The sequence below is a fragment of the Beta vulgaris genome, chromosome 5 (assembly GCF_026745355.1).
Source record: "Beta vulgaris subsp. vulgaris cultivar EL10 chromosome 5, EL10.2, whole genome shotgun sequence".
NCBI classification, from domain to species: Eukaryota; Viridiplantae; Streptophyta; class Magnoliopsida; order Caryophyllales; family Amaranthaceae; genus Beta; species Beta vulgaris.
Window position 1 is genome coordinate 19,315,436 of NC_079206.1, and position 12,329 is coordinate 19,327,764.

At 35.7% G+C, this 12,329-nt stretch overlaps 1 protein-coding gene across 2 annotated transcripts; it reads left to right on the forward strand.

The window, feature by feature from the left end:
- The first annotated feature begins 696 nt into the window (after positions 1-696).
- LOC104893026 (lysine-specific demethylase JMJ13) lies at positions 697-10,357 on the forward strand. 2 transcript variants are annotated; one of them, XM_010679065.4, is made up of 11 exons: positions 697-1,347; positions 3,408-3,795; positions 4,091-4,247; positions 4,342-4,561; positions 5,747-5,800; positions 5,887-5,966; positions 6,056-6,333; positions 7,284-7,679; positions 7,793-8,187; positions 8,272-8,538; positions 9,453-10,357. In XM_010679065.4, exons 1-11 carry the CDS (start codon positions 1,345-1,347, stop codon positions 9,789-9,791), a joined length of 2,577 nt encoding a protein of 858 aa, XP_010677367.2. In that variant the 5' UTR covers positions 697-1,344; the 3' UTR covers positions 9,792-10,357. The 2 variants fall into 2 exon arrangements, with proteins under 2 accessions (XP_010677367.2, XP_048500745.1); XM_048644788.2 differs by lacking the exon at positions 697-1,347 and adding an exon at positions 1,371-3,198.
- Positions 10,358-12,329: the final 1,972 nt, after the last annotated feature.

Here is a 12,329-nt window from a genome sequence, read left to right on the forward strand (position 1 = left end):
TTCATTTTAGTTTAGTTCAGATCAAATCAGTTCAATTCATTTCAATTCAGTTAGTTTCCTCTCACAGTTTTCATTTATTCAGTTTAGTTCAGATCAATTCATTTCAATTTAGACAAATTCATTTTAGTTCAGTTCAGTTTAGACTAATTCAGTCCAAAAGAACGGAGCCTTATACACTTCATTTGACCGTATTGTATGAATCGTACATAAGAAAAAAACAAACTCATGTGGATTTTTGTTAGATTCACTTCGACATTAAATTTCATAATAGAGAATTTTATTTATTTATTGACTTATAGATAACTAGAGATTTTTTTTTTTGTTGAAATTACACATCTGTAAAATTGTCAAAAGTAACATGTCAAATAATATGAAATCGAGAAAGTATAAAATAAAAATGTGCAAATTAGTAGGTGACCAAAGAACCACTATTAACAAACCTTGATTCCTTGAACATCTTTGCCATTGGAATTGTAAAAAAAAAACCTTGAACAAGATTCTAACTCTTGCCATACTTTATACTTCCACAACATTAGGGGCATTACGGTCATTAAAATAGGTAGTGTACAAAACAAGGGGAAGAAGAAGATAGAGAAACGCGTTTCAATGGGTCGGCAAATGGGTTCGGTTTAACCACCTAACAACCACCCACTTTTTCAATTTTATTTTTTTAAATTTTTTATATTTGTTCTCTCTCCCATTCACACACTTCCATTTGTTCTCTAATTTGTATTTTCTCTAATCTTTCCTTTTAATCCAAAATTTCCTTCATCCTTAATCCTTTATTCCTTATTTCAGGAAAGTAATCCGGTATTATACCTCCATTAAAGGCAAACATTATTCCCCAATATAAAACTATAAATTATACTTCTCTCTCCTCTTTTCCGGTTTCCTTAGACCCTCTTTTTTTTCCCTTCTTATTTTTCTCTTCCCACTCTCTTTCTCTCTCCTCTTTCTCTCTTCTTCTACCGGATAACCTCCGTTCACCGGTTTCCAGCAACTTTCCCACCGGAAAAATTCTCCGTTCATCCTTCTCTCTCTCCTCCTCTTTTTTATTTTACTTCGTAATTTTTTTTAAAAAGGAAAAATATAACTCTCGGATCTTCGCAAAATTTGCATGATTTTTTTTTTTTGAAATTTCTGGTTGTTAAGTAGAATGTGGTTAACATTGAAGAATTTGTTATCTAGGAATGTGGAGATCGTGATCTAGGGTTTGGTGGAATTTCGCTTTTCTGTCGAACTTTATTTTCCCTTTTTTTTAAAAAAATTTTAAAATTCAGTTTTCTGTGTTTTAATTCGGCGGAGAAGAAGACGGAGGCCAAGAGAAAATTATCGCGGAATGAGATGGTATTTTTCCTCTGTTTTTTCTGTAATTCAATTTTGGCCTATTTTTTTTTTTTATTGTTTAATGTGCATTATTATGTAAGGTATATTAGATCTTAATTTAATGTGTTATGTGATCTTACGTTTGTTGAAATGCTATTTTGGAAAAAAATTGAGAAATAAATTTTGTTTCTATTGAAGGATGTACTTATGATTATGCCATCTTTGACCCTATTTTTTCTTTCCTTGTTGGGGTTCAGAATCGTAAAAAGGTGTAGATTGACTTTGAAGACGTAGGTTGAGTTTTATTACTGCTTATATTACCGTTTGTAAATTTTATAAATATATACATATATTATTTCTATTTTTAGTGGCTGTCCGAATTTGTTTTGCATGAATGGGTCAAACCTTTTAATTCAACAACATAAGAGGACCTTTTATTTTGTTCAAAATTGACTTGTGTCCTCTGGAAATGGTGGGTTCCAATTTTGTTGAAATTTTTAGATTCTTCTAATTATAGGGTGACTGATTCTTCTTTGAATTGGTATACATCTTCTTAAATCACATTTATTAAGTATAGTACTATAGTGTTGGCATGTTGAGTGAAATGGAGGGAGATCAACGAAGATGCTCTAATGTGATCTTCAGTGCATTATGTGGTGTTGCTTTGTTAGTTTACGGCATCGTTTGGAATTTGATGTTGGTAGTTTATGTGCTTGAAGTATTTATTCCTATGGATGTTGGTAATGAAAGATAAAATGAATATATGACATGGAGCCATGAAGGTAGTACGGGTGTTGAGTTGGGTTACTTGATATCATTTGAATTATGGATGTAAGCGTATAAGTGGAAGGAATTGGGTATCTGATTCATTTGTGGTATATGCTTTAGTGGTATGGCTTTTATTGTGGTATATGAGTATCAACAAAATTTAGTGAATTCTTATGGAGATTGCTAACACTTTTTATACTTGGTTCTTAGGAGTAGTTATTTAAGGTTTCAGACCTCGAAAAAGGGATCCTTGTGGCTGACCTAGCTACTTACTCTTAATAGTAAAGACTATATATATTTATTTCATAAGCTGTTTCTACTGGAAAAAGTGTTAGTTGTAATATCGTCTGATGGGAGTATGAGGTGTTCACTGGCAGTAGACAGATGGTTGAATTAGGTTAAACAGTTAGATTTAACGGCATAGAGTTTCATAGGTGAGTTTCTTAAGTAAATTATAAGCTTAGTTACATCTTGGGCTGGTAGCTTATGCACCATCTTGTGCATGGGTTACTCTCTGTTTAACTAATTATCAATTGTCCTTTTTATGCCCATGCTATCAACAGCTTTTGGTTTTCATGATCCTAATCCACGCATGCCTAGATAGAATGCATGCATCATGCTGCAATTTCTATCTGTGAGATCCATGAATATGTCTTATTAAGGTGAAGTGCATACGTTTAACCCTTGCTTCCTTAAGCCAATCAAGGGCACGTATTAGCCCTCCTTGCTAGTAGTCCTTGCCAGCATTGTGAAATTACTAGTCAGCATGGATGAACCACCACGGTTACTGTTTAATTGCTTGTGCATGTGAGATAGCTATCTTACTTTTACCCTTTTTGCTCTCTCAGAAATTTCATAGTAAGGACTTTCGAGAGACCCCCAAAGACCAATCCTCGCATGAATTGCTAAGGATCCAATAAGTCCAACATTGATTCCTTCAGACGTGTCAATTGGGCAAATACGCCGGTAGTGACTAGGGTGGATATCTCGTATCCGAAAACTAGTAGTTCGCCGTGTCAATCACCCCGGCCCCAAGTAATTCAATTTTCTCCCATGAACGATTTGTGTCAATGGATTAGTTCGATCCAAAACTTGAGATAATGGGTGAGAAGTCATGGCTGATCTGTCTAATTCCATTTATATACATCATGTATTCATGTCTACTTTTATGTATAACCTAGATGTTTGACCTCCTAGCTTTATAAAGATACTAACTCTGAAGCAGTTGTTTTGCACTGTCTTTCTTATGCTTATTCTCTTTTTGTATTTTTTTTAAAACAAAAGTTAATCTGACTTCTTTATTGGTTTGTCAGGTGGAAGGGAGGGTTTGTTTGTCGAAAGAGGCTAAAAATAGCTGCTTAGAGTTTCTGAAGCAGAAAAGGCTTCAGCGGTTCAAGTCACAAACAGTAGTGCAGGGTGCCAGTGTCACTAATATGAATGCCAGAAGTGGAGGAGATGCTTTGAGAGCTTCAGCATCTTGTGGCTCGAGTTTACATGGAGATGCTGATTTGTTTTCCTGCTCTAGTGATGCTTTTAATGGAAAGAAGTTTCTTCCAAAGCGCAAAGTGGAGAAGTTTAATACGTCCAATTTAGATTGGATCGATAAAATCCCAGAGTGTCCTGTTTATTGTCCAACAAAGGATGAGTTTGAGGATCCTTTGGTTTATTTGCAAAAGATAGCGCCGGAAGCATCCAAATATGGTAACTAGTTTTTGCCAATTCTACGAGTTATCAAACGTATTATTTGTTGCGTTTGTATTTTGCTGTTTTACTTGATATTATTACACATCGTGTTGGTTGTAGCAAGCATTTTATCTGCATTATGTTATGTATCTTATTATTATTGTCATATAAGTTAATTACAATCCTTTGTTTTGTTAAACTGACTGGTGTGTTGATGTGTAATAAATTAGTAATTATGTGCTATTAATGGAGTAATGCTTTGATGCTGCCTGTGCTTTGCTTTATTTATCTAGTTATAAATGAACCTTTTCAGGTATTTGCAAGATTATTTCCCCAATAAGTGGTTCTGTGCCTGCTGGAGTTGTATTGATGAAGGAGAAAGCAGGTTTTAAGTTTACTACCAGGGTGCAACCACTTCGCCTTTCTGAATGGGACTCTGATGACAAGGTTACCTTTTTCATGAGTGGAAGGTGAGTTTCCGTTTCTTGGCATGATGATAAATATAGTAGTGGCCGAAATGTAATTACATATTGAATTCTGACTGCAATAAATTTTTTTGTATAGAAATTATACATTCCGTGATTTTGAGAAAATGGCAAACAAGGAATTTTCTCGTAGATACTGTAGCACTGGTTGTCTTCCTGCTTCATACTTGGAAAAAGAATTTTGGCATGAAATAGCTTGTGGGAAGATGGAAACTGTTGAGTATGCATGTGATGTTGACGGAAGTGCCTTTTCATCGTCACCCTCCGATGAACTTGGGAGAAGCAAATGGAATTTGAAGGTGTTTACTTGTGCTCTTAAATTTAATATTGTTAGTATCTTTTGAGCTGTTGATTTGTAATTTTGGGATCTAGGTGTTGGAGATATAATGCAAATAGAAGTTGTGGTATAGACTAAAAGGGCCATGTTGTATCTGAGAGTTCAGATTTATGAAACTTTTCAGTTACAAAGTCTATTCCACTCTGTTTTAAATGTGCTGTAACAGCTGCTTATTTCTCTCCCCTAAATCTGTTTTCTTTCCTTAAATAGAGAGTTTTTATGGATGATTTTTCTGGTTTAATTTGACAGATTTAGTTTGGCAGATTTCTCTCCTAAAATCTCTCTTCAGTTACACTTTGTTTTTGGCTATAAAAAGTGTTTGCTGTCCTCATAAATTTACAGAAAAACATATATTCTTCCTCTTCTTTCTGATTTTCTCTCTCTAGTTCTGAGCATTTCTATGAGTTCCTAATTTCCCTTATTTGAGTGCACATTAAGGGGAATAGCTGTGTAAAATCTTGGGGGCAACGCCACTTCCGATTGCACCATAGTCGGGGCGAATTTTGCTTCTAAGACAGTGTTTTCAACACGTCACAGCTTCTATCACATTAATCTTTTTGGCCCACATTGTTATCCATTTTCTGTTTTTGCAGAGCTATATTTTTCTACACTAGGGTATAGGGATGTTACAACTTTTGCTGCAATGAAATGACTACAATAGTTATTTTTTTTTCTAACTGTTACTTTTGTAATAACTTCATTGCTTATTATTATAATATACTATTATTATTATAATAATTAGCCGAAGGTGTCCGTTCAATGTTTGAGTAACTTTAGTAGATTAAATGTTTATATTAAGTACATTATTTGACTTATGTCTTGGTCTTCTGAATTTAGAAATTGGAGTTGTTTTGTGATATTGAGAGTGTCAGCAATATCATTCCGCTTTTAAATACTTTATTCAGTTGAATTGTGCTGAATTCAAAGATGATAATTGTGATTCCTTTCTAAGCTTCATTCTGCATTCCTGCAACCTGGTCTTTATCCTCACTGGCTCACTTGTAAATATTAGCCATGTTCTCTGCTTGTGATGTCAACCTGATCATCACTAAAACAACAGAAAATCCTTTATGTGCTTTTGTTGATGTCTACTTTATCTAGTGTTAGCTGCTAAAATGAATTTACCTTTCCATTATTGTGATTTCAGAAACTCTCTCGGCTGTCCAAATCTGTCTTGCGGCTTCTGGAAACATCTATCCCGGTATGCTGAACAGAATATTGTTAATTATGATACCTTTATGTGTGCTATAATTTTGGGGACATATTAAGCTGTATATCTTTTCGCAGGGCGTCACTGATCCGATGCTTTACATAGGCATGCTATTTAGCATGTTCGCCTGGCATGTGGAAGATCATTATCTGTACAGGTAGATATCATATAATAGTTTGAAGGCTATTTGTTTCATAATCAAACATGTTAGGGAAGGTTTTGATTTCATTTGCTCTTTGATGACAGTATTAACTATCAGCATTGTGGGGCTGCTAAGACTTGGTATGGGATACCTGGCACTGCAGCTTTGCAATTTGAGAAGGTTGTGAGAGAGAATGTGTATAATAAGGACATATTGTCAACTGATGGAGAAGATGGAGCATTTGATGTATTGTTGGGTAAAACAACTTTATTTCCCCCGAGCATTCTCTTAGAACATGGTGTCCCAGTTTACAAGGCTGTGCAAAAGCCCGGGGAATTTATAATCACATTTCCTAGAGGATATCATGCTGGATTTAGTCATGGTAAGAATTTTATTTGTATGCATTGGTGTTGCTTGCCTTTAGGTCAGTCAGCACTTAATATAATAGATATAATATGTCGGTTTCTCTGGGTGCGCGCTTCTCTTTCTTTTCCTCTCTGTCTCTCCTATTTATTTTCTGAGAGATTCATCAGAATTGTCTTTGGTTTTTATGTTGGGAGTATGTATCTATAAACTTAAATAATCAACTCACAGATGATTGAATATCAGAGCTTTCTTATCATGCTACGAGATGTTAGATCGGCTATTATATGTATCATTATATCGGAAATAAATTGATGGTCACCCTGCACCGTAAGGGAAATGTTCCAAAATGACTTTAACAGGGACATTGTGACAGGGTCATTCATATAGCAGTGATGTTCAAACAATTACTAAAAGGCTTGCTTAGAGAAGGGAAAAGTTGGAATGTTTACTTGCTCTTTCTCAGTCTATAAGCAGGGTCATGAGTAATGCATGAACTCAATGCAGAGAATTAAGATTATTGAAGGTCACCTTAGGAAATGAAACAAAAAGCAGATAACAGCGATAAAGTGGTTGTTTTGATGAATTAAAGATGTTTCAGTTGAAGGACTGCAAGTTTGGACACTATTGTTTATTCCTGAAGGGTTAAGCTTTTGTTTGTATATTTGTGCTACGCATGTTTACTTTCTTTTTGAAGTAATTAACTATGAGCAATTTACGTTAATAGGTTTTGTGTTCGATGTTCTCAAATCTGGTTCATCTTAGCCGCAGTTTCACTTCATGTGGAACTTTTTTTGCTTTGTGGTGTGTTAAATGTTAAGTTGTGTGCATTGTTTTTACGAAATTGCAAGTATCCTCTGAACAGATTATGGGTAGTTTTCCTATTTGACGTCCAACTTTATCTGAAGATTAGTATGTTTGTGACCTCTTGATCAGCATAACCAATGTGTAGATACTATCCATCTGCAGGTTTTAATTGTGGAGAAGCCGTGAACTTTGCTATTGGAGACTGGTTTCCTTTAGGAGCTGTAGCAAGTCGGCGTTATGCATTTCTCAATAGGATTCCTCTGCTACCTCATGAGGAGCTTCTTTGCAAGGAAGCAATGATTCTTTATAGAAGTTGTGGATCTGGAGATCCAAATCAAACAACCTATAATTTGAACTCTCAATACTCAGTCAAGGCATCTTTTGTACAACTTATGAGATTCCAGCATCGTGCTCGATGGTGTCTGCTAAGATCAAGGCTCTGCTCAGCTGTCTCTATGGATGCTTATGGCACGATCTTGTGCAGTCAGTGCAAACGTGACTGTTATATTGGTTATGTGAGTTGCAGCTGTTTGCTGCATCCTGTGTGTTTTCGCCACGGTATGTATAGTGGCATTATTTATGATGTTGAATTAGTGGCATTAGTTGTGATGTTGAATTAGTGGCATTAGCTTTGAGCCTTCATAATTCGATTGTATGTTGGTTCATTGTAGAAATGAGTTCGTCAGTTTTTCCTTGCGGTGGTGGTTGCTCTCTAGTTCTAAGGGAAGACCTTCCTGAACTGGAAACTGTAGCGAAAAAGTTTGAGCAGGATGAGGGATTTCTGGAAAAGCTCCAACATTCTATTGGAAATGAAGATTTGCTTTTGCTACCAGCTATGTTTCCTATTGAAGAGGATGAATACTTTCCATTTTGTGATATAAATATTGAGGTGTATCCAGATAATAATGCCATCAGAGATCCATCGAAAATGATAGAGTTCGCTTCTGAGGACTGTACAATGCCAACCAGTACAGCTAACATTCCTAACTCGTCAGATACTCCACTTTCTTTTGCTGCTTCAACCCTCTGTTCTTTCCGAGATCATGATTCCACTCATCCTAACAATGTAAGAACACCCACTTTGTCAAAATGCTTCCCCCTTTCTTCTGTAGAAGTACTACCTCTGAATTTATTCACTTTATTTTTACAGGTACAGGCCGTTTCTAATTCGAATTTGATTAATTCCAGCGATGATACATCTTACAACACTTGCCAGTCTTCTTTATCGAATTTTTCTAACAACGAATGCTTGAGTTTCAACCAAGGAAACCAGCCTTCAATGGAAGATATCCCTAGTGTGAATCACTGCAGCGATGATTCTGATTCAGAGATTTTTAGGGTGAAACGTCGATCTACTTTGAAAGTGGAGAGAAAAAATGTTATCAGCGAGATTAAGTCAGATCAAATCAAACATCAGGTATCATTGAGTTTAGGCTCTCTATCATTATGCTCCCTGTTTGTGCTTGTGATCTGAGTAACATAACTCACCTTATGGACCTGCAAGATTCTACTTCCCCTTGAACAAAATAGATGTTACACTTTCTAAATATGGTCGTAAAAAAATAGATGTCACACTTCCTTTTTAGGAAATAATCTCTTTCTATCTCTCCTATCACATGGGTTCCCCCTTTTTTCTCTCTCCAAAAAATTGCCTAGAAAAGAGTGTTTTTGAAGGTGTAATATTTATTTTGTTACGGAGGAAGTATAAGATCTGGAACGTTCTGGAACGTGGTACGGAAACGGGAATGCGAAACGCAGCCTCTAGAGTAAACCAGATTGACTCCTAGACCACGTACCACATTTTGCGTTCCGCGACGCGTCTCCTGGAACGTGGCCACGTACCACGTTCCCGGTATCAATAGTCATGTGTTAAAGTTTGCTACTCAATATCGTCTAGCCAATGTCAAGACCATGAATTAATTAGGTGGCTGCAAGTGAAGTAAGTTGAGAATTTAACCCATTATCATCCTTCATGTATCTCACATTTGCAGTGCTGTTTTAAATTTCCTTTATATAACAGTGTTGGTCCTGTAATGGGACTGTTCAAATTGGTAAACAAAATTAGAAAGGGTTTTAGAAATTATTCTTACTTAAAATTAGTCAGATATAATATGTTTTGCCAGAGCGCTCCCCCCTGGTAACACTATCCATGGTAATAGAAGCGGAAATAGTTGATTTAGAGTCTAGCTGCCTTGGAAAACGCAGCCCTGATTGCTTTATCATGATACTATCCTTTACACATGAAGAAGTCATGTCGCTTACTTTTCCATATCAATACGCGTACTTTCTTTGGCAAGATTTTGTGACAATTATAGTTATTCATGATTTCAGGGGTTTAAAAGGTTGAAGAAAATACAGCCCGAAGGAAGATTTGGGGAGACTGTCAATGATTGTGAATCCAATAAGAAATGGGATGGCCACTTTAAGGATGGCAAGGTCAGCGCTCCGAGGAATCAATATAACAGAGGATCTATAATGCCTGTATCCATTAAAGTAAAAAGGACATCTGGTAATGGATCCAGTATCAAATACAGGGAGCATTCCATGAATGACAGATTCCAGCAAGACTTCGGAAGGATCCCAAGAGAAGCGGCTCCAATAGAAATTGGACCTAAACGTCTCAAAGTTAAAGGCCCTTCATTTCTGGGGTCAGAGAGCAGGTTAGATTAACTCTTTAAACAAAAATCCAGAAACTGGAGACAGTTGATATTAGTTAGCCTGATGAGGTCTGACTTTCGCTAACTCTGAATTTCTCTAATGGGGTTCCTAACTACATTGAAAGTACTACATAATTTGATTTTTGGAAGCAGCAGAGGAATTAACCAACCATGCCTAGAAGAGACATGAAATTCTTTTGTGCAGGCCTTCAAAGTGGGGCATTTTGCACCAGTTCCTGTTATTAGGGGTTCTTTTGCCGGGGTGTTTTTCTGTCTTTGGCAGTAGAACCCTTTCTGCATTTGAAAACATAGAAAAGTGGGTTTAGTGGTTTTACTGTACATCTTTTTTCTTTTACACCCCTTTTATTTTGGTTAGCCAATTTTTCTGAGGACATTGGGCCATTTCCATAGTCTTCATATTTTAGGGTATTTTTTTCTTCTTTTAAATTTAAACATCAGTCTGCTGCTTCCCATGGTAGGGTTCTTTAAATTCTTTTGTAGCTCCAGGTGATTGTAACCTTTTGACTACATTAATAAAAATGCAAAGAAAAGATCTCCTTTTCCCCCTTTTTTTCGCCATGTTGTTCTCTTTGTTATGCAGAGAAATTTTAAATTTTGGTGTGTAAATGTGAAGAATAAGAATTAGACATGAGACGATATCAAATAGAAATTTTTTAATGATTTCAATTCGTTTGAGAAAAAAGGAAAGGTAATGTCTATTCCTAAATATTAATTTGAATTTCCCGTGAATCTCAATCCAAAAATTAACAATTGCTGCAGTAAACAGTTATAAAATAGACGAAATCCAACATAATATTTCTTGTACTGCATAATTTTGTTTACATGAATACATTAGTTTTGCTGTTTTTGCCTGACCGATACTGTAATATTCCTATTCATAACGTTTAAATTTGAATCCAATGTAAGAAATTTGACCCCAAATAGTTGGGAAAGAGATAAGAGTGAGGGATAGCTTAGTTGGTTAAAGCTTCCCACCCGATTTTAGGGGATTCTGGATTCGATTGTTCATCACTTGTCATTGTGGCCATTTACACACACAAAAATAATAGTCTTGATAGTGTATTGTGTATAAAGTTTAGAAAATTAGATCTGGTCTCATTCATTACTCTATTCCTATATTATGGTATGCGATTCACGCCAGACAAGACACAATATTATTCATATTGCTGGGCTGTTCACATTGCTGATGGGTCTTTAGGCCCTTTTTGGGGTGAGTTGAAATGTAGTGAGCTAAACTGAATTGGATCAAAATTATGATAAGACATTAATTGAACTGAATAAAATCTGTGTCCAAAAAAACCTGAGTCTTGATGATTTTGCATTATTTATTGGGCTAAGAGAGTCCAAATTACATGACTCTACTCTTATCCTATTGTCTTAAAAGTTATAACTACCGTCCATTTGAGCTAGGCGGTGAACAAACATTATCATCTTGATGAAAGAAAGTTAAAGGAGATTGAATGAAAGGAATTCACAACCGCTAAAGAGTCATCAATGATCATTCAAACACATCCACCTTCCTTGCTCACGCCATTCAATAACTTCAAAGCAGCTGATTCCTTCACTCATTTGCCTGGGTAATCTACATTGCTTCCCTTGATGCCATTGCCTCTGCCATTTTTGCACTCTCTATAAGTGTCTGAGCTTCAGCCGAACAACGTAGCTCGATATAATAGATGGAGGGGGAGACTTAAAGACCTCTTAAACCAGTTTTACCATCATTCTCTTTTCTAAAACTTTATAGTGTGTGTAGTATATTAAACACCCCCATATCAATATAATATCATAGAAGACATACAATCACTTCCCAAACCTTCAACAGCTGAGCATCTACAAAGAAACAATTAAGTTTGTACATTGAATAGCAAATGTTGGGGTGAAACTTGTAAAAACTCTGCTCGATATTTAATCCTTGTAAACGATGCATTAGAAGAAGCTATCCAAAATCTCTTTTTGTCCTTATCTTGATAAAATATATTCTATATAATATACTCCTATCTAAAAGGAGTTTTCTTTTATAGCAGTTAGATAAAGTAAAAATCCAATCATACCTCTGTATTTTTTCTGATCCACAACTTTACCACTTTGATCCTTATCCAACATTGTTCCTATTCCTATAGGAGTATGGTTGGTCTTTGCTTGTTGAAGTCCATACTTCTTTAATAATTCCTTCACATATTTTGCTGATGGATCATTCATTGTTCCTCTTTCAGTTTACTTAATTTGCAAACCAAGAAAGAAGTTCAACTCCCCCATCATGCTCATCTTAAATTCAATATTCATTAGATCAGCAAATTCCTTACAAAGAGATTCGTTAGTAGCACCAAAGATTATATCGTCTACATACATCTGTACTACTAGAATGTCTGTTCCTTTAGATCGAAGGAACATGGTCCTATCAACTTTAGCTCTTATAAACTCATGTGAAAGTAATAATTTTGAAAGTCTTTCATACCAAGATCTAGGAGCTTGTTTCAGCCTATAAAGAGCTTTATCTAGCTTATAGACTTGGTTTGGAAAATATGGGTTT

Bases quoted from the DNA above. Each gene is read 5' to 3' on its own strand.
- LOC104893026 (XM_010679065.4), top strand. The intron at 5,801-5,886 runs GTATGCTGAACA...ATCTTTTCGCAG, and splicing joins TTCTGGAAACATCTATCCCG to GGCGTCACTGATCCGATGCT. The intron at 8,188-8,271 runs GTAAGAACACCC...TTATTTTTACAG, and splicing joins ATTCCACTCATCCTAACAAT to GTACAGGCCGTTTCTAATTC.